The sequence below is a fragment of the Camellia sinensis genome, chromosome 11 (assembly GCF_055761805.1).
Source record: "Camellia sinensis isolate YWXY chromosome 11, ASM5576180v1, whole genome shotgun sequence".
NCBI classification, from domain to species: domain Eukaryota; kingdom Viridiplantae; phylum Streptophyta; class Magnoliopsida; order Ericales; family Theaceae; genus Camellia; species Camellia sinensis.
Window position 1 is genome coordinate 139,039,280 of NC_138971.1, and position 26,916 is coordinate 139,066,195.

Here is a 26,916-nt window from a genome sequence, read left to right on the forward strand (position 1 = left end):
TTCATGAACAACAATAATGCTGACAAAATGACGGTGAATTAACTGGGGTTAACATAATTGTATCTGCGCTGTTCAAACAATGAAAAATGTAAAGACCTTTACAGTACTACAAGAAAAAAAAGTTCAGTTACCCTTTACCGTACAAGCTGAAAAAAATAAAAATAAAGAAACAAACAGAACTTCATGGTTCGAAGTATATTGTACATGGTTGTACTGTATATGATATTCCGAGAACTAGTTTACGAAGTGAAACCAAGCCATCTTACTGTCCACTCCAAAAGCTTAAGGCCATCACACACATATGAGCAATTCTCGGCAGTGTAGGATATGCAAGTGTGCCAAGTATAAACCAATTCAAACTTAAAAGAGCCACTACATCGGATGTGGGTTTGTTCTTGATGGTGGACAAAAACCGTACAACACTCGTCAGTGACATGCCAACCACAGTGAAGAGAGCTACAACGAGAGGCATGCAAGGGTCTTCAGCCTCCCAGATAATTGTTCCCACTAACAATGACAATACTGCACTGAAAAGGCTCTGTAAAAGTGCAACCTCCCTTTGTTGGCCAAGAACTTCATTCATGTCTATGTTTCTGGAGGTAATACCTGGTGTAACTGCATGGCTAGGACCACTGGCTTTCAATCTAGTTCTCATGAAATCAATTGACTCAGTTTTACTTTTGCTCTCATCTTCGCAAGCATCTTTGTGTGTCGGGAGGTCTTGAATGATAATGCCACTCCCACTAAAACTAGATTTCAATGGTTGGAGCCCATAGGAAATGCCATATTTATGAGCAACATCATTGTCATGGTCATGGCCTTTGTCTGTGTCATCTTGACTTTGGGAACTCCAAGGTCCTTTACCCTGAATCTCCTTCAGCTGAAGATTTTCTACCTTCTTGTCCTGCAACTGTTGGAGAGCACACGGGATTCAACCATCACAAATAAGGTTCAATATCCAGAATAATGAATTAGGGGATAATAGGTAATTTAGAAAATATGGATTAGCAATCCCAAAACATATGTTAAATCTAACAATAAGAGCCTGATGAACACGCATCTGATGTTGGATTTTCATTTACAAAAGCTTAATGCCATTTTGAGGTTATAGTTAACAAAATTCCTGGAATTTGAAACATATTCTAGTGGCATTCCTAAATATTTGACCCAACAAGGAGCTTGAAACTTAGAAGATAGCAGATTCCTGATATATAAGATTGTAGTTTATAGAGTTAATAACAAACTCAAAACATATAACATAATTTCGCATGTGGTTAGATAGAAATGAAATTATAAACTTTTGGAAAGACAAAAACTCTGGTATTGTGATGACAAGCACAAATGAGAAGTCCCTGTAAGATTTCTAAACAAAACTGTATATTAGATTTCATTGAACAAAGAATACATACATCACTCACTTATATAGAATACTAAATCCTAATCCTAAACAAATACATCAATGATGTAGTGTTCTATTAGATATAGAACACTAACACTAATTTCTAATCCTAAAAGGAAAAGGAAAACGGAAAACGGAGAACAGTGTTTTCACACCCCCGCTCAAACTCAAGGTGTTTTAGTAGAAAACACTGAGAGTTTGTCAAGAAAAAACCGAAAAAGAGCAGTGGTGTGAGTCTTGGTGAATACTTTAAAACTGAATTCTGTGAATACTTGGCCAAATTGGGTACTATTCACCAAACTTCTTGTACTGATAAACTTGCCCAAAATGGTCGAGCTGAGTGTAAACACCGTCATCTCCTTGAGACAACTAGGTCTCTTTTTCTCTCTGCCTCCGTTCTAGCTCCGTTTTGGGGTGAGGCAGTTCTTACTGCTGCTTTTCTTCTCAACCGTATACCTACCCCTCTTCTTTCTAGTCGGTCTCCTTATGAGGCTCTATTTTTTCATCCTCCTAATTACTCCCTCCTTCGTGCGTTTGGGTCTGCTTGTTTTGTACTTTTACCCCGTAAAGATAAGACCAAACTTAGTGCCCGGTCTGTCCTATGTGTCTTTTTGGATTATAGTCTCACTCAAAAAGGTTATCGTTGTTATGACCCTGTTTCTTGTTGCCTTTATGTCTCCTGCCATGTTGCCTTTCTCGAACGTCTATCTTATTTTCAGCTTCCTCCTCTCACCGCCCCTGTTTCCAAAGAGGATTTGGTTCATATTGATCCATTTCCTTCTGAGGTCCCGTCTGATGAGTACATCTCCACAGTTACTCCTGAGCTTATTCCATCTTCTCCTCCAGCTTCACCTTTGGCTGCTTCTCCTCCTTCGGCCTCTTCTCCTTTTCTGTTGTTAGTTTATTCTCGTCGCAAGGCTCCTCCTCTATTAGTTGTCCCTGCCCCTACTGCTGATCCTTCTGCTTCTGACGACTCTGATCCTGCTGCACACCGATATCCTCCTCGAGCACGTCATCCTCCAAATAGGTTGGGTTGGTCTAATACTTATTTTTCTGCTTCCTATCGTACCTTTTTGTCTACTATTCACTCTTTTGTAGAACCTCAGTCTTACAAGCAAGCCTGTCAGGATCCTCATTGGGTTCAAGCTATGGAGGATGAGTTGTTTGTTCTACAGAAAACTAGTACATGAGAGTTGGTTCCTTTGCCTGCTGGTAACAATTTGGTTGGTTGCAAATGGGTCTACAAAGTCAAGACTCATTCTGATGGTTCTCTTGAACGCTACAAAGCTCGGCTGGTTGCCAAAGGTTTCTCCCAGGAATATGGTATTCATTATGAGGAGACGTTTGCTCCTGTTGCCAAGATGACTACTGTCCGTACTTTGATCTTTGTCGCTGCTATTCGTTCTTGGCCTCTTTATTAGATGGATGTTAAGAATGCTTTTCTTAATGGCCATCTCACTGAGGAGGTTTACATACGTCCTCCCCCTGGTCTTCACCATTCCTCTGGCCATGTTTGTCGTCTTCGGCGTGCTCTGTATGGTCTGAAGCAATCTCCTCGTGCTTGGTATGATCGCTTGCAAACTGCTGTTACCAAGCTTGGATTTCATCCTTCTGCTTCCGACTCTCCTTTATTTCTGAGACATACCTCAACTGGTATTGTTGCTCTCTTACTATATGTGGATGATATGATCATCACTGGCTCTGACTCTGCTGCTATCTCTGAGGTCAGGCAGCATCTTTTCAGCACCTTCGAAATGAAAGATCTGGGACCATTGCGGTATTTTCTTGGGTATTGAAGTGGCTTCTTCTCCTAAGGGTTACTTTCTATCCCAGGCTAAGTATGTCAACGAGGTTATCCATTGTGCCAGACTTACTGACACTAAGCTTTCTGATACCCCCATTGAGCTCAATGTGAAGCTTAACACTACTGATGGTGTTCCTTTGGACGATCCTACGTTATATCGCGAACTTGTGGGTTGTTTAGTCTATCTGACAGTTACTCGCCCTGATCTTGCCTATGTTGTCCATGTGGTTAGTCAGTTTGTTTCTGCTCTTCGCTCTACACATTGGGCTGCTTTGCTTCGAATTCTTCGCTATCTTCGCAACACTATCTTATAGGGCTTGCTATTCTCTTCTACTTCTTCATTAGATTTGGTGGCCTATGCTGATGCTGATTGGGCTGGTGATGTTAATGATCGTAAATCTACTTCTGATTTCTGTGTGTTTCTTGGCGATTCCTTGATTTCTTGGAAAAGCAAGAAACAAACTGTTGTTGCCCGTTCTACTGCCGAAGCAGAGTATCATGCTATGGCTCATGCTATTACTGAAATTGTCTGGCTTCGTGGTCTCTTACCTGACTTGGGTGTCCCTCAGTCTTCCCCGACCTCTTTCTATTGTGACAACCGAAGTGCTATTCAAATTGTTCATAACACTCTCTTTCATGAATGGACAAAGCATATTGAAATTGATTGTCATTTCATCCGTCAGCATCTACAGTATGGCGTTATCTCGCTTCCTTTTGTTTCTTCAACTCTGCAACTTGCTGATTTCTTGACGAGCACTCTGAATAGTTGTTTCCAACTCATACTGCTTGGCAAAGTTGGACTGCTGATAAACACCGAGTAAATAATCCCACACTTCCTTGGTAGTATTGTACTTGGAAAACATCATTCCAATACGATCATTCACAGAATTATGAAACCAGGTTCGAACTTGGGCATTATCACAATCCCAAGTGTCACAGGAAGACAGATACCCTTCCACCTTCGGGTCCAATGGACGAGGAACAAAACCAGAAATATAGCCCCATTTATTTTGACCAAGAAGAAAATTCTTCATGACACTGGCCTAATAGGCATAATTGCCACCAGTGAGTTTACATTTGATGGCTTGGATTTTAGTATCTAACATTGTAATAAAACAAAATTTGTAATAAACAGACAAATATGGGGCTTTAGCGTAATAATCTTGAAATAGGGTTTTAAATAGAAATAGCCAAGTTGAAGACACAGAGAGAGAGACCGAGGCTGAGAAACGAATCAGACACAGATTGTAAGGAAGAGAGAGGCAAACGAACCAGAGAGCCGAAGTAGATGGCTGCGAATCGAATCAGACAGAGATCGCGAGGAAGAGAGAGGCCTTCGCGAGACGAACCAGAGAGGGCTAGGGTTTCGAACCTTCGTGAGTCTGGAGAGAGACAAGTCGCGACTCCGATGGTGACAAACCAGTCGAACCGGAGAGGGCTGATGGTGATGACCCAGACAAACCAGAATGTCACCACTTAGGGCTGATCACGAACCAGAAGAACCAAGGAGGGTTCAAGATCGATGACCCTTTGACCAGCGAACCACGATGGCGACAAGCGAAGTAGCTAGGGTTTCGAACCTAGCTCTGATACCATGTAAGATTTCTAAACAAAACTGTATATTAGATTTTATTGAACAAAGAATACATACATCATTCACTTATATAGAATACTAAATCCTAATCCTAAACAAATACGTCACTGATATAGGGTTCTATTAGATATAGAACACTAACACTAACACTAATTCCTAATCCTAAAAGGAAAAGGAAAACAGAAAACGGAGAACAGTGTTTTCACAGTCCCAACATATACAATACAAAAATCCTATAAAAACTGAAGTATTCAGAACCACAGGCAAAGATGATTATAATTCTGAAACCTTTAGACTACTCTAGATTACAAGTTTGTTTTGTTTAATTAGAAAAGGAAAATTTGGCAATAAACCCCTCTTAGCTTCCCTTTGTTGTTAAAAGGACCAAAAAAAATTTAGTACTTTCAAAATCCCCTCATAATTATAAAGTCTTGTATGAAGGACAAAATTTATTATTTGAATATTTTATTTGACCATTATACCCGCCCCCCTCTCTCTCTCTCTCTCTCTTTTCACCAACTCAATGGTTGTTCATTGTCTTTACCATCTTCATCGTCTATCGGCATCATTCATACTCACTATTGGCCGGCAACTATCATTTTTACCGTCAAACCACAACCACCATCTCAGATTTGATAATAATGTTAAAATCCACCTACTCTCCACCTACTTCACCCACTTAAACCTACTCCACTAAACCTAACCCACTACACCACTACCACCTCACCTACTCCACTAAACCTAACCCACTACACCACTACCACCTCCACTTCACCTACTCCTTACCTACTACACACTCACCCTCTTCTATATATAGGATTCATGAATCATTGTAATTGATATCAATAAACATCAATCAATAATACATAAATTTTTACATGGTATCAGAGCAAGGTTAAGACCTTAGTATTTCTCGCTTCACCGGCGGGCGGCAACCTCGCCTTGGCCGCCCGCCGGACCTCAACCTATTCCGCTTATTTTCTACACATACCTTGACTTCTACAACATTTTCTTACACCCCTCCTCCGCTATGTCGGCGGCGGCACCCGCATCATCGTCTAGCCTCTATCGCCGTTCACCTCGCCTCTCACATATCCGTGGTTGTACTCTTACTCGTCGTCGTCGTTGGCGTTTCTGGCGCTGCTTTTCTGCTCGTCACTGCTGTTTTTTTTCCCGATTTGCTCTCTCTCTCTTAGCCATGGATTTGGGTGTGGGGTGTAGAGCTGTGGCTCTGTTGTTGGTAGCCATGTTTGCTGGCTTGAAGGTTTCAATGGCAGCAGTGTACAAGGTTGGGGACTCCGCTGGTTGAACCATCATTGGGAATATTGATTACAAGGCCTGGGCTGCTTCCAAGACGTTTCATGTTGGAGATGTCATCATTTTCGAATACAATTTTCAATGTCACGTGTTGCAAGTGCCCCACAAAGAATACCAAGCCTGCAGAAGTGTAAGACAGTAACATGCATCTTCACATACAGCTTGGGTAATGTGTAACTATCAAAAGCACAAGCTTCTTGGACATCCCTCTCTCTCTCTCTCTCCATGGACCCAACATCATCATCATGCACCCACTCTATCTCCCTCTCTCTCATCTTTTCCCACTTTCAAACCCACTTTAATCATATCTCTCCTTTCTCTTAATTTATTTCATCCACAAATATTTTTCTCTATTTTCTTTATCCATTATTTTCTTTTATTTTATTTTTCTTATTAAACAAAACAACACCACAAAATAACACCAACAACATTCCACAACCTTGTCATTTTATTCATATCAGGGGATCAACCCCGATCACACTTTTACATCAAAAAAAAAAAAAAAAAAAAAAAAAAAAAAAAAAAAACCCACACAAACAAAAACAAAACTACCACACCCACAGTGGGATTTTTCTTCTCTACTCAGCCGCCGGTCTTTTCTTCTTGCCTCCGTCCTGGGTGGTCCTTGCCGGTGTTGCCTCCGTGCTTCCTAGACCACCAAGCAAGTTGCCTCCTCCCTGCTCCTCCACTACAGCATACGGTGGACCTCCAAATCGGAACATCACGGTGGCCTTCCGCTTCAGCTCCTTATTTTCCGCCTTTAGCACACTTAACTCTGCTCGCGCATCCTTATACATGCGTTGGAGCAGAGCCAGTTGGGCGTTTAACTGCTGCACCTCATTTGTCCTACTCTGCAGCCGGTTCGACAAATTTGTAACCGCAGTCATGGTTTCCACACATGACTTCAATGTATACTGATTGGCCTCCACATCCGACTGCACTGCCATTCTTTGCTCCACCGACCGCATCGGAAAGTTCAACGGAGCAAAACCAGAGGTGTTTGGTTGAGGTTCACGGGCCTCCGCACCAGTTATCTCTCTTGTTGACTCGTTGAGGTCGGGAAAGAGAGTGAGTAGACCACGGGATGAAGAGGCCATATTCTGGGTAGCTGAACGGGAAGAAGAGGCCATGTTTTTTGGGTTGCTGAGTGTTTCAGCGAAATAGCAATTTCAGACTGATAATGTTCGGAAGGGGAGTGTTTCAAGATTTGCAGCTCTTAGAGGCAATCTCTCAGAAAAACGAATATCTCTCTCAGAAAATGAAGAGTTTTTCAGAAATTTTTTTTCCCAGGTTTTTTTGTCTTCGCTTCTGCCTCAAGCACAGCCTCCGCATTGGTTTATATCGACACTGACGACACGGCCGACACGCCACTCTGTCGCTCACGTGCCTCGCCGCGTCTCCGGCTCACCTTTTGATGGCTCGACGCTTTCTGTCGGGCACGACTTTTGATGAAGTGGGCGCGCCTTTTGAGGGCGCAACTTTTGATGGCACGTCTTTTTATGGATTGGGCACGCATTTTGATGGCACGTCTTTTTATGGATTGAGCACGCCTTTTGATGGCACGCCTTTTGAAAGATTGGGCACACCTTTTGAGGGTGCGACTTTTTAGGGGTCCGACAAGACTCTGTAAACTGTCCCGACATTGATTCCGGTTAGCTCCTTCATGGGTCCGACAAGACTCTGTAAACTGTCTCGACATTGATTCCGGTTAGCTCCTTTATGGGTCCGACAAGACTCTGTAAACTGTCCCGACATTGATTCCGGTTAGTTTCTACAAGGGTCCAGCAAGACTCCGTAAACTGTCACAACAACTGTCACAACAGTGTCTGTTACAACGGTCCGACATGACCCCGTAAACTGTCTTCTACATCGGTCCGACATGACCCCATAAACTGTCTTCTACATCGGTCTGACACGACCACACAGTGTCTGCTACAACGGTCCGACATGACCCCATAAACTGTCTTCTACATCGGCCTGACACCACCATCCAGTGTCTTCTACACCGTTATGACACCACCATACAGTGTCCTCTACATGGTTATGACACCCCCATACAGTGTCCTCTACAACGTTATGACACCACCATCCAGTGTCTTCACCAATGGTCTGACACGACCATACAGTGTCTCTTATCCTCTTTTATTTTTATGTATTTTCTTGTTTTGTTACTCTCTCCAAACTCAAGTTGGTTAGTTCCTATCCCCCTTGAGTTTGCGGGGGGCTGTTAAAATCCACCTACTCTCCACCTACTTCACCCACTTAAACCTACTCCACTAAACCTAACCCACTACACCACTACCACCTCACCTACTCCACTAAACCTAACCCACTACACCACTACCACCTCCACTTCACCTACTCCTTACCTACTACACACTCACCCTCTTCTATATATAGGATTCATGAATCATTGTAATTGATATCAATAAACATCAATCAATAATACATAAATTTTTACAAATAACTTCAGATCTGAGATTAAAAAAAAACTTAAATTTGACAGAAAAATGAGAAATTAAGATATTGCAATGAAAAATCAAGAGTTTTTTGTTTGTTTGTTTGTTCATAGATCTAAAAGTAAAATTTGACTCTGGTTCATTCATTTAATATGTACTCTGTTTTTGTAACAGTAAATTTTACTTTGAATCATAGTAAATTTTACTATGATTCAAAGTAAAATTTTACTCTTTTTTTTTTTTTTTTGATTACAGAGTAAAGTTTACTATGATTCGAATTAAAATTTTACTCTAAAACAAGTTGCGATGATGGCTTTACAAGAGAGTGTTGTGTTATGAACCAGAGTAAAATTTTATTGTTGGAATAACAGAGCATTATGAGAAGAAGGAGAGATAGAGAGACAGAGTTCGAAAACAAAGGATAAAGAAGAGAAGGAGGAGGAGAGAGAGAGAGAGTGAAGGATCTCAGATTTGAGGTTTGCGAACTGTCGCAAATCGTCATTTTCCGGCAACAACGACTGTGAATGATCTCAGATTTGAAGTTGTGGATACGACAAGTGATGGTGGTGATGAAGACGGTAGAGAAAGAGTTCCATGGTGAGCGGTGGTGGCACCGATGGAAAGCGGCGATGGCGCCGATGAAAAGCAACAGTGATAAGAGCGAGACAGAGAGAAGAGATATTACGATGAGAGAGAGTGATTGCAATCTGATACACACATATATATATGAGGGTATTATAATAAAAGAAATAAGTTTTAAAATACTAGGAGGTTTTGAAAGGATCTATATAATTCTTGTCCTTTTGAAGGACAAGTTAGACACTGAGAGGTCTATCAACAAATCCCCCATTAGAAAAAGATACAAGAACCCTAAATCCTCCAGGTTCTCTACAGGCAGAAGTCGGAGTAATAAATACAAGGACTATACATTACCAACAAAATCCTTTAAAAAAAAAAGAACTGAGAACTGAGAACACAAGCGCAGTTGAGCACTCCTGATATATCAAAACCACCTCACTCTCTCTCTAGCTATACATACATATATATGAAAAAACAAATATATGCATGCATGTATATACACAAATATGAGATGGCTTGTTATGGTGTTCTCTTTAATTTTTTTCCTTCTTACCTTTCTCTAATTAATAAAACAATAACCACAGTAGCTGAGGTCTCAAAGGACTTTGGGAGCTACTCTTGATAATTTCATATATAAATTCATCAAATCCAAGTAACTTGATTTTGTAATCTCATTTTTTCCTCGTTAAGTTAACTTAAGCATAGACAAAGTCATGGCCTCTGTTTCTAAAGGAACATGCACAGGGAAATTGTTTCGTGAATAAGAAATACTTAGATTCTAAAATTTCATCAAGACAACATTCGTTTCAAATATAGAGATTCTAAAATATTTGCACCAGAGTTGCAAAATAATCAGAAAATTGCTACCTCACTCTCTAATAGTTCAATTTTGACAATGGCCTCCTCATGTTCATCTTCAAGTTCTCCTAGCATTGCCTCCATCATTCGACATTCTTTAATGGACATCTGCAGACGTTCTTCAAGTTCCTTCCTGTTCCACACAAGATTCTCCAGCTGAATCTGCAGCTCATGCAGACGCATTTGTAGCTGCATATCATAAACACTATCCTCATATCCATTATACATCAGAGACATTACAAAAGGAGAAAGAAATAGAAAAAAAGCGAGAAGTATAATAATAATCCTTTGTAGTATCTGAATCTCTAGCCAACGACCAAATCGAATATTTACCCTTCCGTGGTCTACCACAAATTCCATTGAGAATTTAGAATGTCATTGTGCAACTTGGAGAACTTCATCAACAAAATTTTCAGGATAATGGAGTATCAAAATGCATGGGCAAACAAAAAACTCATAATTGTTCTGGTTATGTTCCTCAGACCCAGAACATCTACGTACAATTATATGATGGAAAATGAACCAATTTTAGTAAATTTAAAAAGGGCTTGGCAGTAAGAATAGTGTCAAATATACAAAAGATGAAACTAGAACCCAAATAGGGGGTTAAATAGCATTTCTTGATGTTAACATCATGAATTAAGACATAATATTGTAGTTGAAGAGAACTCAACTAGCAGGTCAAATAGCATATCTTGATGTGAACATCAGAAATTTAAGACATGATATTGTAGTTTAAGTCACCACTACACAAATGGAGAAAAAGAAAAGAAAATAACTGATATTGTAGCCAACACTTGCACACAAATGGAGAAAAAGAAGAGAAGAGATTGTAATTGAAGCTCTCATTGTCATAGAAGATTAAGTCTGAAAATAGATCATGCTAAATGAGATCCTCCCAAGAACTGTTTATTTTTAATCAGGAAAAACATCACACCAAACCAGTACTTAAGTTGGAAGATCAAACGAATCCAGTTTTTCTTTGTAAAGAAATAATGTCTATGGAAATAGGAAGTTCTCTAGAAGTGGAAATTAAGAAATTCCTAAAGAGCCAACATATGTCTTTCCTGTTTAATAGAGGGCACACTCCTGGTAAGGGTTTCAGTTTCTAAAACATCTAACAACCTTGTCATTCATGTTTTTACTGATGTTGATTGGATGAGAGATCACCATAATAGGGGACTATGTCTGGTATCTTTACCTTTGCAGGTGGTACTTTGCTTACCTTAAGGATAAGAAGCAAAATGTAGTGGCATGATCTAGTGTGGAGCAGAATACTAGACAGTAGCTTACATTGAATGTGAGAGGCCATGGGTGAGATCACTATTAAGGATGGCTCTTTCCTGTAGCAAGGCACATGGGTATGAAGAAACAAAGTAAATGCTAGGTCGGATCCCTTATGAAAATGAATTCTATTTTGAATCGATTAAATGCTAGGTCGTTCCCCTCACGTGACGCGTTGCGCCTGCCTCTGGGTGTTTCGAAAAGTGAGCAAGGGCACCGCATTGACACCTGGATGCGGTGAAAAATGGGCAAAGGTTCCTGCGTGTTTCTGGATGAGCGTGGGTAAAGAAGTTAGTCCAAGACTATAAGTTTAGGGTAACCACTTGAAATATAGGAACTTTAACTGGTAAAACGATGGAATTGATAAATGTTATGATTAGGAGGAGAGTTAGTATATCATGTGTACAAGAAACTAAGTGAATGGGTGAGAAAGTTAGGGAAATTGAGGACACTGGTTTTAAACTGTATCATATTGGCAAGGATAGACGCAGGAATGGGGTAGGAATCATAATTGCCAAGGGTCTTATGGAAAATGTAGTGGCAGTTATTAGGAAAAGGGATATGATTATGTTAGTTAAACTAGTTATTGAAGGAAATATAGCGAACGTTATTAGTGCATACGCCCCTCAAGTAGGATTAGATGATCAGACTAAGGGATTTTTGGGAGCGAATGGATGAGATCTTACAGGAGATACCCGTAGGAGAGAGCCTAGTTATAGATGGTGATTTCAAAAGCCATGTCGGCATAGATAAACTAGGCTATGAAAGGGTGCATGGTGGATACGGTTTTGGTGATAGAAATGAGGCTGGAGAGAGTATCTTAGATTTTGCGTTAGCTTTTGACCTGGTGGTGGCCAATATGTTAAAACCTATCACCTACTTCACCCACTTAAACCTACTCCACTAAACCTAACCCACTACACCACTACCACCTCCACTTCACCTACTCCTTACCTACTACACACTCACCCTCTTCTATATATAGGAATCATGAATCATTGTAATAAATATATCAACATATAAATCAATAATACAATATTCTATCTCTAGCAATTTATTTTTTACACTATGTATAAGAAGAGGGATGAGCATTTGATAACCTTAAGAGTGGGTCAGTTAAGAACCAAATAGATTACTTTTTAGCAAGAAAAGTGGACCGCCTAAAATACAGTGATTGTAAGGTGATTCCTGGAGAGAGCCTGGCCTCTCAACATAGGATTTTGATACTAAATTTATGTTTTAAAGTGCAATACCAAGGTATGAAGGATGCTGGGCGTCGTAGGATGAGATGGTGGGACCTCAAAGGGGATAAACTAGAAATATTTAAGAATAAAATAGATAAGGAAGGTGCTTGGGACTTGGAAGATAATGCTAACACTATGTGAAACTCGATGGCCAATTGTATGAGGAGAATTTCAAGGGAAGTACTTGGAGAGTCGAAAGGAACGAGACCCAGCTCTAGGGAAACTTGGTGGTGGAGGGAAGAGGTTCAAGTGGTCGTTAAAGCAAAAAAAAGAGTGCTTTAAAAAGTAACAGAAGGATAGAACTGAGGAAAACCTCAAGAGCTATAGATTGGCAAATAAGGAGGTCAAGAAAATGGTGAGAGATGCTAAGTTGAAAGCTTATGATGACCTATACACTAAACTAGATAGTAAGGAGGGAGAGAAGAGGATATACAAACTTGCTAAGATACGAGAGAGGAAAATAAGAGATTTTAATCATGTTAAGTGCATCAAGAGTTATGACTCTAAGGAATTGGTGAAAGATGAAGAGGTTAAGGAGAGATAGAAGAACTATTTTGAGAAACTATTAAATAAGGAACATGGAGGTATGTCAATAGAGAAAGAAATAGCTAGTAATACGATAAACTACGACTATAGGTTCTATCGCAGGATTAGGAACTTTAAAGTGAAGATTGCACTTAAGAAGATGAAATCAAATAAGGTTTTAAGACCTAATGATGTCCCTATTGAAGCTTGAAAGTGTTTGGATAAAAAATGAGTTGCTTGGTTGACTAGATTGTTTAGCAAAATTTTGTTGACTAGGAACATGCCAGATAAGTGGAGGAAGAGTATTTTATTGTCAAGCTATAAGAATAAAGGAGATGTCCAGAATTGCAACAACTATAGAGGAATCAATCTAATGTGTCATATAATGAAAGTGTGTGAGAGGATGATGGAACGCCGATTGCGAAATATAACGGAGATGTCAAAGAATCAATTTGGGTTTATGCCTGGTAAGTCAACAATGGAAGCGATCTATCTGTTAAGGAGAGTAATAGAAAAGTATAAAGAAAAGAAAAAAGACATTCATATAGTGTTTATCAACCTTGAGAAAACATATGATAGACTGTCTCGGAATATAATATAGTGGGTGTTAGAGAAGAAAGGGGTGACAAAAGGTGTTAAAACCTATCACCTACTTCACTCCACTAAACCTAACCCACTACACCACTACCACCTCCACTTCACCTACTCCACCTACCACCTACTACCACCTACTCTTCTATATATAGGAATCATTGTAACATTCAATAAATCAATCAATAATACATAATTCATTCTCTCTATTTCTCTATATATCAAATTTAACATGGTATCAGAGCCAGGTTAAGAAGCTAGTAATTCTGCTTCACCGGCGGGCGGCAGCCTCGCCTTGGCCGCCCGCCGGACCTCTACACATACCTTGACTCCGCTGTAACTTCATCTTCCTCTCCTCACTATTGAAGAACTCTGCTATTAGTCCTCTTCTTTCTTTCTTCGTCACACCGGCCGAGCCTTCACACCGCCGCTGCTGTTACTGATCATCACCGACACCAACTTATTTACAACACCGCTGCCGCTGCTGCCTTGCGCCACCAGCTCACGCTATCACTAGCCCAACAAGCCTTGTCTACTTCAGCTACTGCTTGTTGCCTTATTCTCTTTGCGTTGGCGAATTCTCGCTCCGCTGCCTCAATCTGCTGCTTTGCCTGCCTCCGTGCCTCCTCCGCGTACGCCTTGTCTGCCATGACAATGGCAATGTCAGATTCAGAAGAAAAATCCCATGAACATTTTTTTGTTGGTCCTCATGGTTTGTTCAAGCTGCGTGTGGACGTCGTTCTTAATCTGAGTCACGAAGATTCCTCTGAGAGGGGAAGCTCTTCGGCTATGTCAATAGCAGTTTTGTGATCTTTGGTCAGTGCATTAACATTGGTGTCTCGGAGGCATAACAATTCATGCACGATCTCTGCTCGCTTTTTCCTGGTGGCTACATGTAATGCTGTGTTGCCAAACTTGTCTGGAAGCATCACAATGGTTGCATCAGCCTCAAGTAGCAATTTCACCAACTCATTCCCACTACCCCTTTTATTTTATTATACACTCAACTTTCTTTTTTTTTATTCCCACTACCCCATGTGTTGCCAAACTTGTCTGGAAGCATCACAATGGCTGCATCAGCCTCAAGTAGCAATTTCACCAACTCATTCCCACTACCCCTTTTATTTTATTATACACTCAACTTTCTTTTCTTTTTTTTTATATTTCTTTTACTCCATTTTTGACAAGAACACGACACACTCCAGCGCACATGCTTTCCATTCATCTATTATTATTATTTGTTAGAATTTACCAATTTACTCCTCCACCTACCATCTCCACTAGCACCCACTTCACCTACCACCTCCACTACACTACACCTACTGCCCAAACCCTCTTCTATATAATGCCACTCTGATTTGTAATACAATATATCAACACAACAATCTTGTAATCAATCAATCAATAATACATAAATTCTTACATGGTATCAGAGCGAGGTTGAGAAGCTAGTAATTCTGCTTCACCGGCGGGCGGCAGCCTCGCCTTGGCCGCCCGCCGGACCTCTACCCATACCTTCACTCCGCTGCTCTCTCTCAACATTTTCTCTCTCTCTCCATGGCGGATGTTCATCATGGAGGAGCACAAGGCATCAAGCTATTTGGCCCAACAATCGCAGTACAAATCAAACAACACAAAATGATCATCCAAACAAAGCTGATGATCATCATCATCCTGATCAAACAATAACAGACAAGAGACCATACAAGATCATACCATGTCCTAGGTGCAAATCCACATCACTCCACGGAGGACCACCACCACCGCCTCTGCGCCATCATCGGCGCCATGTCTCAAGAGCTCAAAGACCAACCGCTCCCTCTCACTCCCGTCACTTACCTCGACCGCCTCTCTGCCGAGGCTGAGCCGCCCAGTTACGTCGTCACAGGACCCTCTGAAGCCCTCGTCTTCGAAGCTCACTTCCACCACCATCTCCTCCGCCTCCGGCGGCCGCTGGAGCCTTGCCAGATTCGCTGGAGCCCTCCTCTTCGGGGTCAATTCCGCCCTCGGATACCTCCTTATGCTCGCTGTTATGTCTTTCAACGCCGGCGTCTTCCTCGCCATCGTCGTCGGCTTCTTGTTCTTCAGAGTTCTCAGCAACCGAACCTCCGAGTACAGCCGATCGATTGTTGCTTGATCATCCCAGAAATTTCGCAAATTTGACCTGGTTCCAAGCCACCTCTATACCTTCCTCTTGATCAAACGCTGGATCGGAGTTCATGCTCGGCATCAGAAAATCGGAAGCTTTGGAGCGAAGCTTTCACAGCAGCACTGCTTCGAACGCAAGCCACAGAGACATATCTCTCTCTCTCTAGTTACTTTTCTTCTTTTCAAGACACCCACCAGCGCATGCTTTCCCATTAATGCTTTTTTCTTATTATTTTTTTTTATTATTATTTTTAAACTTTAAATCCTCTCTTTCCAAAACAAAAGCACACCCACTCTTCTTTTTTTATTTAATCACCAGCACACCCATTCTTCTTTTTTATTTTTTTTTTTATTTAATCACACCCGTATCATGTTGTTGATCACTCATTCTCTCTCTATAATAATCAACCCACATGTTTCCCATTTCTTTTCTTTTCTTTTTTTTTTTTATTTAATCAATCACACCCCACTTTCTCTTATTTTAATCTATCTCTATATCTATATATCTATGTTTCTTTTCATTCTTATTAGTATTATTATTATTATTATTATTCTTTTTATTTTTATTTTTATTTTTGTTTCTTTTTTAATTTTTGCACCACCATAAAATAAAAAAAAAAAATAAAAAAAAAAACAACCAGGCAGAAGACGAACTTGCACACCACACTCCTTTTATTCATGTCGGGGCTCTCCCGATCACCATTTTACACAAAAAAAAAAAAAAAAAAAAAAAAACAACCTCCTCCACAGGCAGAATTTTTCTCCTCTACTCTACTGCAGGTCTCTTCTTTTTGCCTCCGTCCTGGGCAGTCCTTGACGGTGCTGCCTCCGTGTTTTCCACGCCGCCGAGCATGTTCACTCCCCCATACTCCTCCACTGCAGCATATGGCGGCCCTCCAAATCGGAACATCACGGTGGCCTTCCGCTTCAGCTCTTTGTTTTCTGCCTTTAGCACACTTATCTCTGCTCGCGCATCCTTATACATGCGTTGGAGCAGAGCCAGCTGGGAGTTTAAATGCTGCACCTCATTTGTCCTACTCTGCAGCCGGTTCGACAAATTTGTGACCGTCGTCATGGTTTCCACGCATGACTTCAGAGTATACTGATTAGCCTCAATATCAGTTTGCACTGCCATTTTTTGCTCCACCGACCGCATCGGAAAGTTCAATGGAGCAAAACCAGAGGTGTTTGGTTGAGGTTCACTGGCCACCGCACCAGTTATTTCTCTTGTGGGCTCGTTCAGTTCTGGAAAGAGCGTGAGCAGGTTCTGGGTAGCTGGACGGGAAGAAGAGGCCATGTTTTTGGGTTGCTAAGTGTTTCAACGAAATAGCAATTTCAGACTGGTAATGTTCGGAAGGGTTGGTGACAGAATGGCAACAAAGTGTTCCACAGTTTCTCTCTCCGCAGAGGCAGAGTTTTTCAGCGAAGGGTTGGTTTCAGAGGTTTCAGAATGGTATGCCTCAGCCTCAGCCTTCGTCTTGGTTAAATAGTCGAGGCAGCCACGCGTATCGCGCGCCTCTTGCCGCCCGACAAACTGGCACGCCTTTTCATGGCACATCTTTTGACAAAGTGGACACGCCTTTTGATGGCACGCCTTTTGATGGCACGCCTTTTGATGAATTGGGCACGCCTTTTGATGGCACGCCTTTTGACAAAATTGGGCACACCTTTTGAGGGTGCAACTTTTTATGGGTCCGACAAGACTCTGTAAACTGTCCCGACGTTGATTCCGGTTAGCTTTTACAAGGGTCCGACAAGACTCTGTAAACTGTCCCGACATTGATTCCGGTTAGCTCCTTTATGGGTCCGACAAGACTCTGTAAACTGTCCCGACATAGATTCCGGTTAGTTTCTACAAGGGTCCGACAAGACTCCGTAAACTGTCTTCTACAACGGTCCGACATGACCCCATAAACTGTCTTCTACAACGGTCCAACATGACCCCATAAACTGTCTTCTACAACGGTCCGACATGACCCCATAAACTGTCTTCTACAACGGTCCGACATGACCCCATAAACTGTCTTCTACATCGGTCTGACACCGCCATCCAGTGTCCTCTACACCGTTATGACACCACCATACAGTGTCCTCTACATGGTTATGACACCCCCATACAGTGTCCTCTACAATGTTAGTGTCTTCACCAATGGTCTGACACGACCATACAGTGTCTCTTATCCTCTTTTATTTTTATGTATTTTCTTGTTTTGTTCCTCTCTTCAAACTCAAGTTGGTTAGTTTCTATCCTCCTTGAGTTTGCGGGGGGCTGTTAGAATTTACCAATTTACTCCTCCACCTACCATCTCCACTAGCACCCACTTCACCTACCACCTCCACTACACTACACCTACTACCCAAACCCTCTCCTATATAATGCCACTCTGATTTGTAATACAATATATCAACACAACAATCTTGTAATCAATCAATCAATAATACATAAATTCTTACATTATTGTTATTATTAAAAAAAAAAAAAAAAAAATGTGGGCTTGTCTCTCCTCCGTTTGATTCCCACTTCGTTATTTTTTATTTATTTTCTCCAAACCACTTTTAATCTCTTTCAAATATATTCTTATTCTTTCTTCCTTTTTTTTTTATTTTTCTTTCACTTTTTTTTTCATCTTTTTTTTTTCATTATTATTTTTTTTTTTTGCACAACACACAACCAAAAAAAAAAAAAAAAAAACCAACAAAACAAAACAAAACCAACACAATTTTATTTATGTCGGGGCTCACCTCGATCACCATTTTACACCCCACAACACACAAAAAAAAAAAAAAAAAAAAAAACCACCATCACAACAAACAAAGGAATTTTTTTTTGTATCCCTTCTCTACTCTGCCGCTGGTCTCTTCTTCTTGCCTCCGTCCTGGGCGGCCCTTGCCGGTGTTGCCTCCGTATTTCCCACTCCACTGGGCATGATCACTACTCCCTGCTCCTCCACTGCAGCATATGGCGGACCTCCAAAACGGAACATCACGGTGGCCTTCCGCTTCAGCTCCTTATTTTCTGCCTTTAGCACACTTATCTCTGCTCGCGCATCCTTATACATGCGTTGGAGCAGAGCCAGTTGGGCGTTTAAATGCTGCACCTCATTTGTCCTACTCTGCAGCCGGTGCGACAGGTTTGTGACCGCAGTCATGGTTTCCACACATGACTTCAATGTATACTGATTGGCTTCAATGTCAGTTTGCACTGCCATTTTTTGCTCCACAGACCGCATAGGAAAGTTCAACGGAGCAAACCCTGGGGCGCTTGGTTGCGGTTCACTGGCCCCCGCACCAGTTATCTCTCTTGTTGACTCGTTAAGGTCTGGAAAGAGAGTGAGCAGACCACGGGAAGACGAAGCCATTTTCTGGACAACAGAGTGTTACAGAGTGTCTCTCTCAGAAATCTCTCTCAGAAAACAGAGTGTTACAGCGTATCTCTCTCAGAAATCTCTGACACCAGAGTGTTACAGAGTATCTCTCTCAGAAATCTCTCTCAGAAAACAGAGTGTTACAGAGTATCTCTCTCAGAAATCTCTCTCAGAGAACGAAGAGGTTTCCACTGGTTAGTTATGCTTTCAAGCCTCAGCCTCCGCTTCGGTTTATAAAGACCATGATGAAGAGGCAGACACGCGCATCGCGCGCCACTTGACGCCAGACGACAAAACGGGCGCGCCAGCCAAGGCACTCACGTGCCTCGCCATCATATCTGGCACGCCTTTTTATGGATTGGGCACGTCTTTTGATGGCACGCCTTTTTATGGATTGGGCACGCCTTTTGATGGCACGCCTTTTTTGACAGATTGGGCACACCTTTTGAGGGTGCGACTTTTTAAGGGTCCGACAAGACTCTGTAAACTGTCCCGACATTGATTCCGGTTAGCTCCTTCAGGGGTCCGACAAGACTCTGTAAACTGTCCCGACATTGATTCCGGTTAGCTCCTTCATGGGTCCGGTTACAACGTTATGACACCACCATATAGTGTCCTCTACAACGTTATGACACCACCATCCAGTGTCTTCACTAATGGTCTGACACGACCATACAGTGTCTCCTATCCTCTTTTATTTTTATGTATTTTCTTGTTTTGTTACTCTCTCCAAACTCAAGTTGGTTAGTTCCTATCCCCCTTGAGTTTGCGGGGGGCTGTTAAAACCTATCACCTACTTCACTCCACTAAACCTAACCCACTACACCACTACCACCTCCACTTCACCTACTCCACCTACCACCTACTACCACCTACTCTTCTATATATAGGAATCATTGTAACATTCAATAAATCAATCAATAATACATAATTCATTCTCTCTATTTCTCTATACATCAAATTTAACAAAAGGTTACATTGATGTGATTAGGGATATGTATAAAGGGGTGGTGACCACTATTAGATCGCCTGCTAGAAAGACAAATGAATTTCCTATCATTGTATTACACAAGGATCTGCCTTAAGTTCTTATCTTTTTGCATTAGTTATGGATGAGTTGATGAGAAATATTCAAGATGACGTGCCATTAATGGATGAGAGTAGAGAATCAGTTAACATAAAGTTAGAGATTTGGAGAAAAACACTTGAATCTAAAGGATTCCGAATAAGCATAACTAAGATAGAGTACATGGAGTATAAATTTAGTAATAATAACAATGAAAGTAAAGTAGAAGTGAAGATTGAAACCAAGAACTGCCTAAGAGTGAACATTTTCGTTATTTAGGGTCAATTATCACAATGGCAGGGGAGATTGATGCGGATTTGGCCCATAAGATTAAGGCAAGATGGCTTAAGTGGAGAAGTGCGTCTGGACTACTGTGCGATAAACGAATACCCAATAGACTAAAAGGTAGTTCTATAGAACGGCTGTTAGATCAGCGATGTTGTATGGGACGGAGTGTTGGGTAACCAAGAAACAATATGTCGATAAGATGAGTGTTGCTGAGATGAGGATGCTAAGGTGGATGTGTGGCAAAACTAGACAAGTCAGAATTATGAATGAGTGTATTCAAGAACAGGTAGGAGTAGCACCAATAGAAGATAAGTTGAGAGAGAATCGATTGAGATGGTTTGGTCATATTCAACGGAGATCAATAGAGGCAGTATTGAAAAGATGCGATGCAGTGACAGTAGTGACGGTAAATGAAAGTGTTAAGGGACTGGGTAGGCCTAGATTAACGATGACTAATGTTGTAAATAGAGATATGAATCTACTTAATTTGACTAACGAAATGGCCTTTGATAGAGCCGCGTAGAGAAAGAGAATTCATATAGCCGACCCCATTTGATGGGACTTAAGCCTTGGTTTGGTTTGGTTTGGTTTAGACATTGTCGCAAACTGGGCATTTGGACACCTATGCTCTACATAAAAGGGTTATGAGCTCTGGGAAATTTTCATTATATTATTAACTGATGATATATTAGGGAGCGAGCTAGCCATCTGTGTGTGTGACTCATTTTCTACCCATTTCTTCTTTGCAGCTCTAACAGCAAAGTTGAATATTTCTCTCCTTTTTTATTTTACATACATAGCAATCAAGGTGAGAATTTGTTTGTGAACAGCCATCCTTCTAAAAACCTAGGTGTGCTCGTATGCACTGAATATGTTTGCAGGCTCTGAATCGATGTCAAAAATAAAAATATCAACAAAAAAGAAAAAGAAAAAAGAACGAGAACGTGCAAACTATTCTTCTTGACCACACAAACTGAGAAACAATATCATATAATAGACAAGGTAAAACTAACCAGCCTCTCCCTCTGCAATGCAGTCAAAACTCGTACAGGAAGGGATATAAGAACAAAAGTGCAAATCACAAGCCTCCAGAGTAAATATACATGGAAGATGATAGTAGCTCTCAGCAGCTCCACCCAGGTGTGAATAACAATGCAGAAGCTTCTCACACCGAAGATGCATGATACCATAACCAGTGAGATAGGCTTTGTCACCAAGATTATTAGGGTAGCCACTAATTCAAAAAACAATGCCATCAGATCATTATTCTACGTCAAATTAGTACATTCCTGCAATTACATGTACAACCCAGAAAAGTACATATCCACAATTTGAATAAAGGTTGACTTTTGAGTGCAAGTCTCCTATATCCTGCATAGAAGTATATTGCAGTTAGAGAAGATGACTTCCTTCCACCAAAAGAAACTGTTGCATTAGGATCATATGAGAAAAGTGTAGGCAAAATTGAAATTAAAAACAATCAACACGGAACAAAATACAATAATCTTGATGCAACTTGCTAATTCGTGTGATGTGATCTCTTTATACAAAGCCCAAAAGGATGGAGAACTCAGATCTCCAAAAACCTAGAAAGAAAGAAGTAATAATCATTTCAACCACCCAAAAAAAAAAAAAAATCTTAACAAAATAATGATAAAAAAGGATTCAAAATAGTTTTGAATCAACTTTAGAAGAACATTTAAATAGTTATTATTTTTTAGGATTTTGTTTTTTCAGTTAAAGCAAAGGCCAAAATACAGTAAACATCCAAGGCGTAGGATCTGTCACATCCTCTAATACTTTCTAAACTAATCTTCGAAACCATTGTCCACACGACACTGAAAAATTCCTACCACACACATTAATTATGAGATCTTAGTTCATTGGCTAGGGAAAGCTGAGGCTCACGATACCGGTGCATATATATAATGCTAGAGGGCACTAAAATAGAGTACTGGAATTAAATTGTAGAAGAGTAAAAGTAACGGCAATGACAGTTGGTTCACATCTATAGATGCAAACTAGCCTTGCCACATGTCATCACGTGGAAACCATCCATGGGTTTGCATTTATAGACTTGAAGACTGACCCTTGGAAATGAAGAGGGGAAACACAGTGGGTGTTTAGGGGAACTTCTTAAACGCACTTCTAGGATTAAAAGTCCTTCTAAATTAGTCATCTATCTTTGGTGATGAGTTAAACATGGGCTTCCTGAGGAAGCCAACCCGCCTAGAAGTCCATTCCCGGAAGGAGGTAAAGATGGCTTCTAAAACTGGCTTCTCGAGAAGCCATACTCAATTTAAGAAATAAATTAAAGTTGCCAATGTTATCCTCTTTTTAAGTAGTGATTCAAGAGTGCCGTCTTCTTTGGAGTGCCGTCAAATTAATCATTGATGGTATAACACTTATGTGTATCTATAGATGTGTGTCTATAAATATATATAAACATTTATACCTGAAATCAACATTTTTATTTTTTAGTTTATTTTATACAGTTCCTTAATAAAATAAGTAGCAAAATTCAGTAACATTAATTCGAACAGCTTTATAATGATCCTAATAGAAAGTATATTTATTTTCTTCTCATCTAAATATATTTTTTTCTTCGCTGCCCTAAATTAAATGTGCATAATTTTAGTTAGTGCATTTAGATTGACTTCAAAATTTTTTTATGACAATTAATAAACTGTTAATTTTTCTTTTTGCAGGATGAATATTTTATTTTTTATTTTCATTTTTTTGTTCACCACAATGTTCAAAAAACTTACATCCATTACAGTTTTTTCTCTTTATTAATTTATTTTTTACAATGTTTTCATTACCGTTAAAAGGATAATAATGTCTATTTGAAAATACTCATTAAATTCAAAAGTACTTATAAAATAAAATGCACCAAACATATATATATATATATTTTACAAGTCCTTCTATAGAAGTCCATTGGAGGAAGTCCATTCCGTTAACGGACTTCCGTTTTTCAAAAGTTGTGCCAAACGGCACAAGAGTGAGACTTACTAGAAGAGCTTTTTATAGAAAAATTTCCACCATGGCTTATAACACATTAACCATCTTGCAAAATTCATCATCCTCTTAAAAACTTTACACCAAGTTCATCAACCCAAAACAAATTGACCTGAGTGCACTCCCATTTTCCCATGAGAGAACCAATTTCATGTGCACAAAGACAGTACCAAACTTAGTGTGTGCATCATTTAGAAACAATTCCTTTATATACATTCAAATTCATATGAAAATCTTCCATACTGTACCTTGACACAAGGGCATGTCTAAATCAATTGAGAAAAAAAATTAAAATTGTAAAATAGAGGGGATTCTTCTTTTGTATCTTACATCCTAATTGCCGGATGTCAGCCCAATCAACAGTTCAGGGGCATATTTTTGTTAAATCATAGGCCATGATATGCCATCTCTGACAACCTAACTTCAATTCTTTTCAGGCTCCCTGCTATTTCAATTTTCAACATCATCTAGTCAAGTCAAATCATAGCATCTTAGTGATGCAGTAACAAAATAAAAAATTCATCTCAGTTTGCAGTAAACCCAGTCAAATTCTCAGCATAAACCATTCTATTGACACTTCTAGCCTCCTTGCAAATCCAAACTAGAAAAAAGTATATAATCTGGACACCATGGGGCTGGGCAGAACTGTTTTAAGTTTAAGAGGAAGGCTACTATGTGCACCCCTAAAAGGGGGCACATCGTAAGAAAGTTACGATTTTTTGTAGTGCGTTGTGCAATTTTGTGGTAAAAGTTACGAATGATAAATTTATGGTGTGCACCCTAAAGTTACAAAAGTTGCATTTTTTGTGGAGAGCAAAAAGAAATCCTTTTTTTTTTTTTGGGTGGCAAGAAATGTTATACCATCTTGCAGTATTGTTATGAGATGTATACCATATGCATCTTTTTAGGGGTGCACATAGTAGCCTTAAGTTTTAACATCAAATCACATTACAAACTTAGGGTTCAAAAATTGGGAGTCTTTTCTGCTCTACTATAATTCATATTTAAAATATGAGAAGGAAGTATAATTGTTTAACAATACCTTAACTGAAAACATGACATGTTTTGTACAAGTTTCACCTCCGAAATCAGAATTATCAAAAGGAATGCTGAACACACTAAGGTAACATTCACATTGTCTATGTTAGACAAACACTGCCACACTTAACCAAACCAAATTTCTCAAAGTTTCACAAAGTTGGGTCATTTATAGTGTAGAATCTTATCTCAAAGTTTCACATTATTGATACATGCAATGGTGGAGTTAGAAATTCAATGTGGAAGGGGCACATATACAACATTAAAAAAATATAATAATAAATTATCCCATAATAAGTAACAATGAAATGTTATTAAACATATGCATTCTATTTTTTTAATAGTACAATTATTATGAGAATTACATCAATGTCGAAATAATCTTTATATACAAGGGTATTAGTATAAATATTAAAATTTTAGGGAGCCACATGAACCCCCTAGGCCTTAGGTAGATCCGTCCTTGAATACATGATGATTAGGATGATGTTATTATCAAATAATCCAATGAGTGTAGCTAAATTTATGCTGATCCAGAACCAACATGGAATTTTCTAATCCCTAACTTGCAAACCACTATAATTGAAGACCTTACTAATTGCACTTTCCACTACACAGACAAGAACCCAAATTTGCACCTAATATCATTCCAGTCCCAACTCAAAACAAAATCAGTAAATTCACAAAACAACAACCCTATCTAAACATCTACTGTTCAGTTGCTGAGAAAATAGGAGAAAAGAGTCCGAAATAAATTATAGAATGTTATGTCATATTTTGTTTTAATTTCTTAGAAAATGAAACGCTAAATCAAAAATCTATAATTCCCCTTTTTTTCATATTTTTTCTTATATTATATTAGTAATCAAACAGAAAATTGGAATTAAAAATAAAACCTGAAAAAAAAATTAAAAAAACAAAACAAAAGTAAAAAAATCTAATATTTAGATAAACACCAATACCAAAATAGGGTTTGTTTAAGATCCTTTTCATTTCATCTCCATTTCCTAATCAATACCGTGAAAGCTAAATTTGTTGATGTGGGATATTATTTCTTAACTCTTTCATAATGCAACAATTTTGTAATTGAATTAGTTTTTGGCATGGTTTGGGAAGTTGGTTTTGGTGGGTTAGGGGCTAAAATAGCCACAAAAAACAAAACATCAAATTCAACCCATAATCATTACATTCATTTCTCACAAAAAAAGTCAAAAAAGCCAAAAAAATCAAAAAGCCCTTCCCAAATCAGGCTTTTTAATCCCAGGATAAAATAGCCAAAAAACCAACCCACTTCCCAAACGGAGGCTTTGTAATACAACCGCTCAACTTGCTATTGGACATTTATTTGAATTCTTTAATTTTCACAAAAAGATTTCACCATATTTTATTTTATTTTTTATTATGAGAATCAATCCTACTACTTCTGGACTAGAACTGCTTTATTGGGCTCTCTCTCTCTCTCTCTCTCTCTCTCTCAATTGCCTCAGGCCGGAGTCTAATAAAATGAAATCAAGATTTTCTACAAACAAATGGATAGTATAAAAACCCCCAAAATAGCATGAAAAAACAAAGAGAGAGATATACAAAACAACAACAGATCAAAAATTACAAAGTTACATAAACTGAATCCACAAACATAACAAGTTGGAGACTCTGCCCCCTCCCATTACTGACTTAACTAATTCCACAAAACCCTATTCCCTTTAAAACACCAGCACCAAAACCCTAGTTTTCGCGGAACCCCATTACCACTTCGTTCCATTACAAATAACAATCAATCAATGAATTATCAAAACCATTCAGCCAAACAGAACACACTTTGCAACATATAGTAAGAATCAAGACGCTTTTATAGAGAGAGAGAGAGAGAGTGAGTAACCTTGTTGTGGGGTTTATTGGGGTTTCACAGACAGGTGATGATGGAGATGAAAGCTTCGCTGAGAGAGAGAGAGAGAAAGAGGGTTCGGTGGATCAGTGTAGGGTAGGAGAGAAGAGAGGGGTGACACGTGGAGGACACGTGGGAAGAGAGAGAGAGAGACGGAGAGCGTGTGTGTGTGTGTGTGAGAGTTAAGGCCTCGGAAGTGGCTACGTTTTTACCTTTATTTATTTATTTATTTTTGACTATTCGGTTACTATAACAGGTTATTTTTAGAAATTGTCAGGGAAGTGTTATATTAATATTTTTTTAATTTTTTATAAAAAAATAAAAAATTCAAATTGAATTTAAAATAATATGATAGAAAAATAATGTGACATAAATCAAATGATTATAATATAAATAAAATAATATATTAAAATAATTATTTTAATATATATTAAATAAAATTTTAATTTTT

At 39.4% G+C, this 26,916-nt stretch overlaps 1 protein-coding gene across 4 annotated transcripts; it reads right to left on the bottom strand.

The window, feature by feature from the left end:
- Positions 1-17: 17 nt before the first annotated feature.
- LOC114303888 (uncharacterized) lies at positions 18-26,663 on the bottom strand. Of its 4 annotated transcripts, none has more exons than XM_028249035.2 (5): positions 26,460-26,657; positions 22,021-22,107; positions 21,535-21,892; positions 10,020-10,199; positions 18-910 (listed from the first exon to the last, which is right to left on the bottom strand). In XM_028249035.2, exons 3-5 carry the CDS (start codon positions 21,775-21,777, stop codon positions 263-265), a joined length of 1,071 nt encoding a protein of 356 aa, XP_028104836.2. In that variant the 5' UTR covers positions 21,778-21,892; positions 22,021-22,107; positions 26,460-26,657; the 3' UTR covers positions 18-262. The 4 variants fall into 4 exon arrangements, with proteins under 4 accessions (XP_028104836.2, XP_028104837.2, XP_028104835.2 ...); XM_028249036.2 differs by lacking the exon at positions 22,021-22,107 and adding an exon at positions 23,873-23,984 and having other exon boundaries at positions 26,460-26,625; XM_028249034.2 differs by lacking the exon at positions 22,021-22,107 and having other exon boundaries at positions 26,460-26,663.
- Between the last annotated feature and the right edge of the window lie 253 nt (positions 26,664-26,916).

Coding starts and splice junctions, on each gene's coding strand:
- LOC114303888 (XM_028249034.2), bottom strand. CDS start 21,777: ATGGCATTGTTTTTTGAATTAGTGGCTACCCTAATAATCTTGGTGACA. Junction 10,200..21,534: donor CATTGCAGAGGGAGAGGCTG/GTTAGTTTTACC, acceptor TATGATATGCAG/CTACAAATGCGTCTGCATGA. Junction 911..10,019: donor TTGAACTATTAGAGAGTGAG/GTAGCAATTTTC, acceptor GCTCTCCAACAG/TTGCAGGACAAGAAGGTAGA.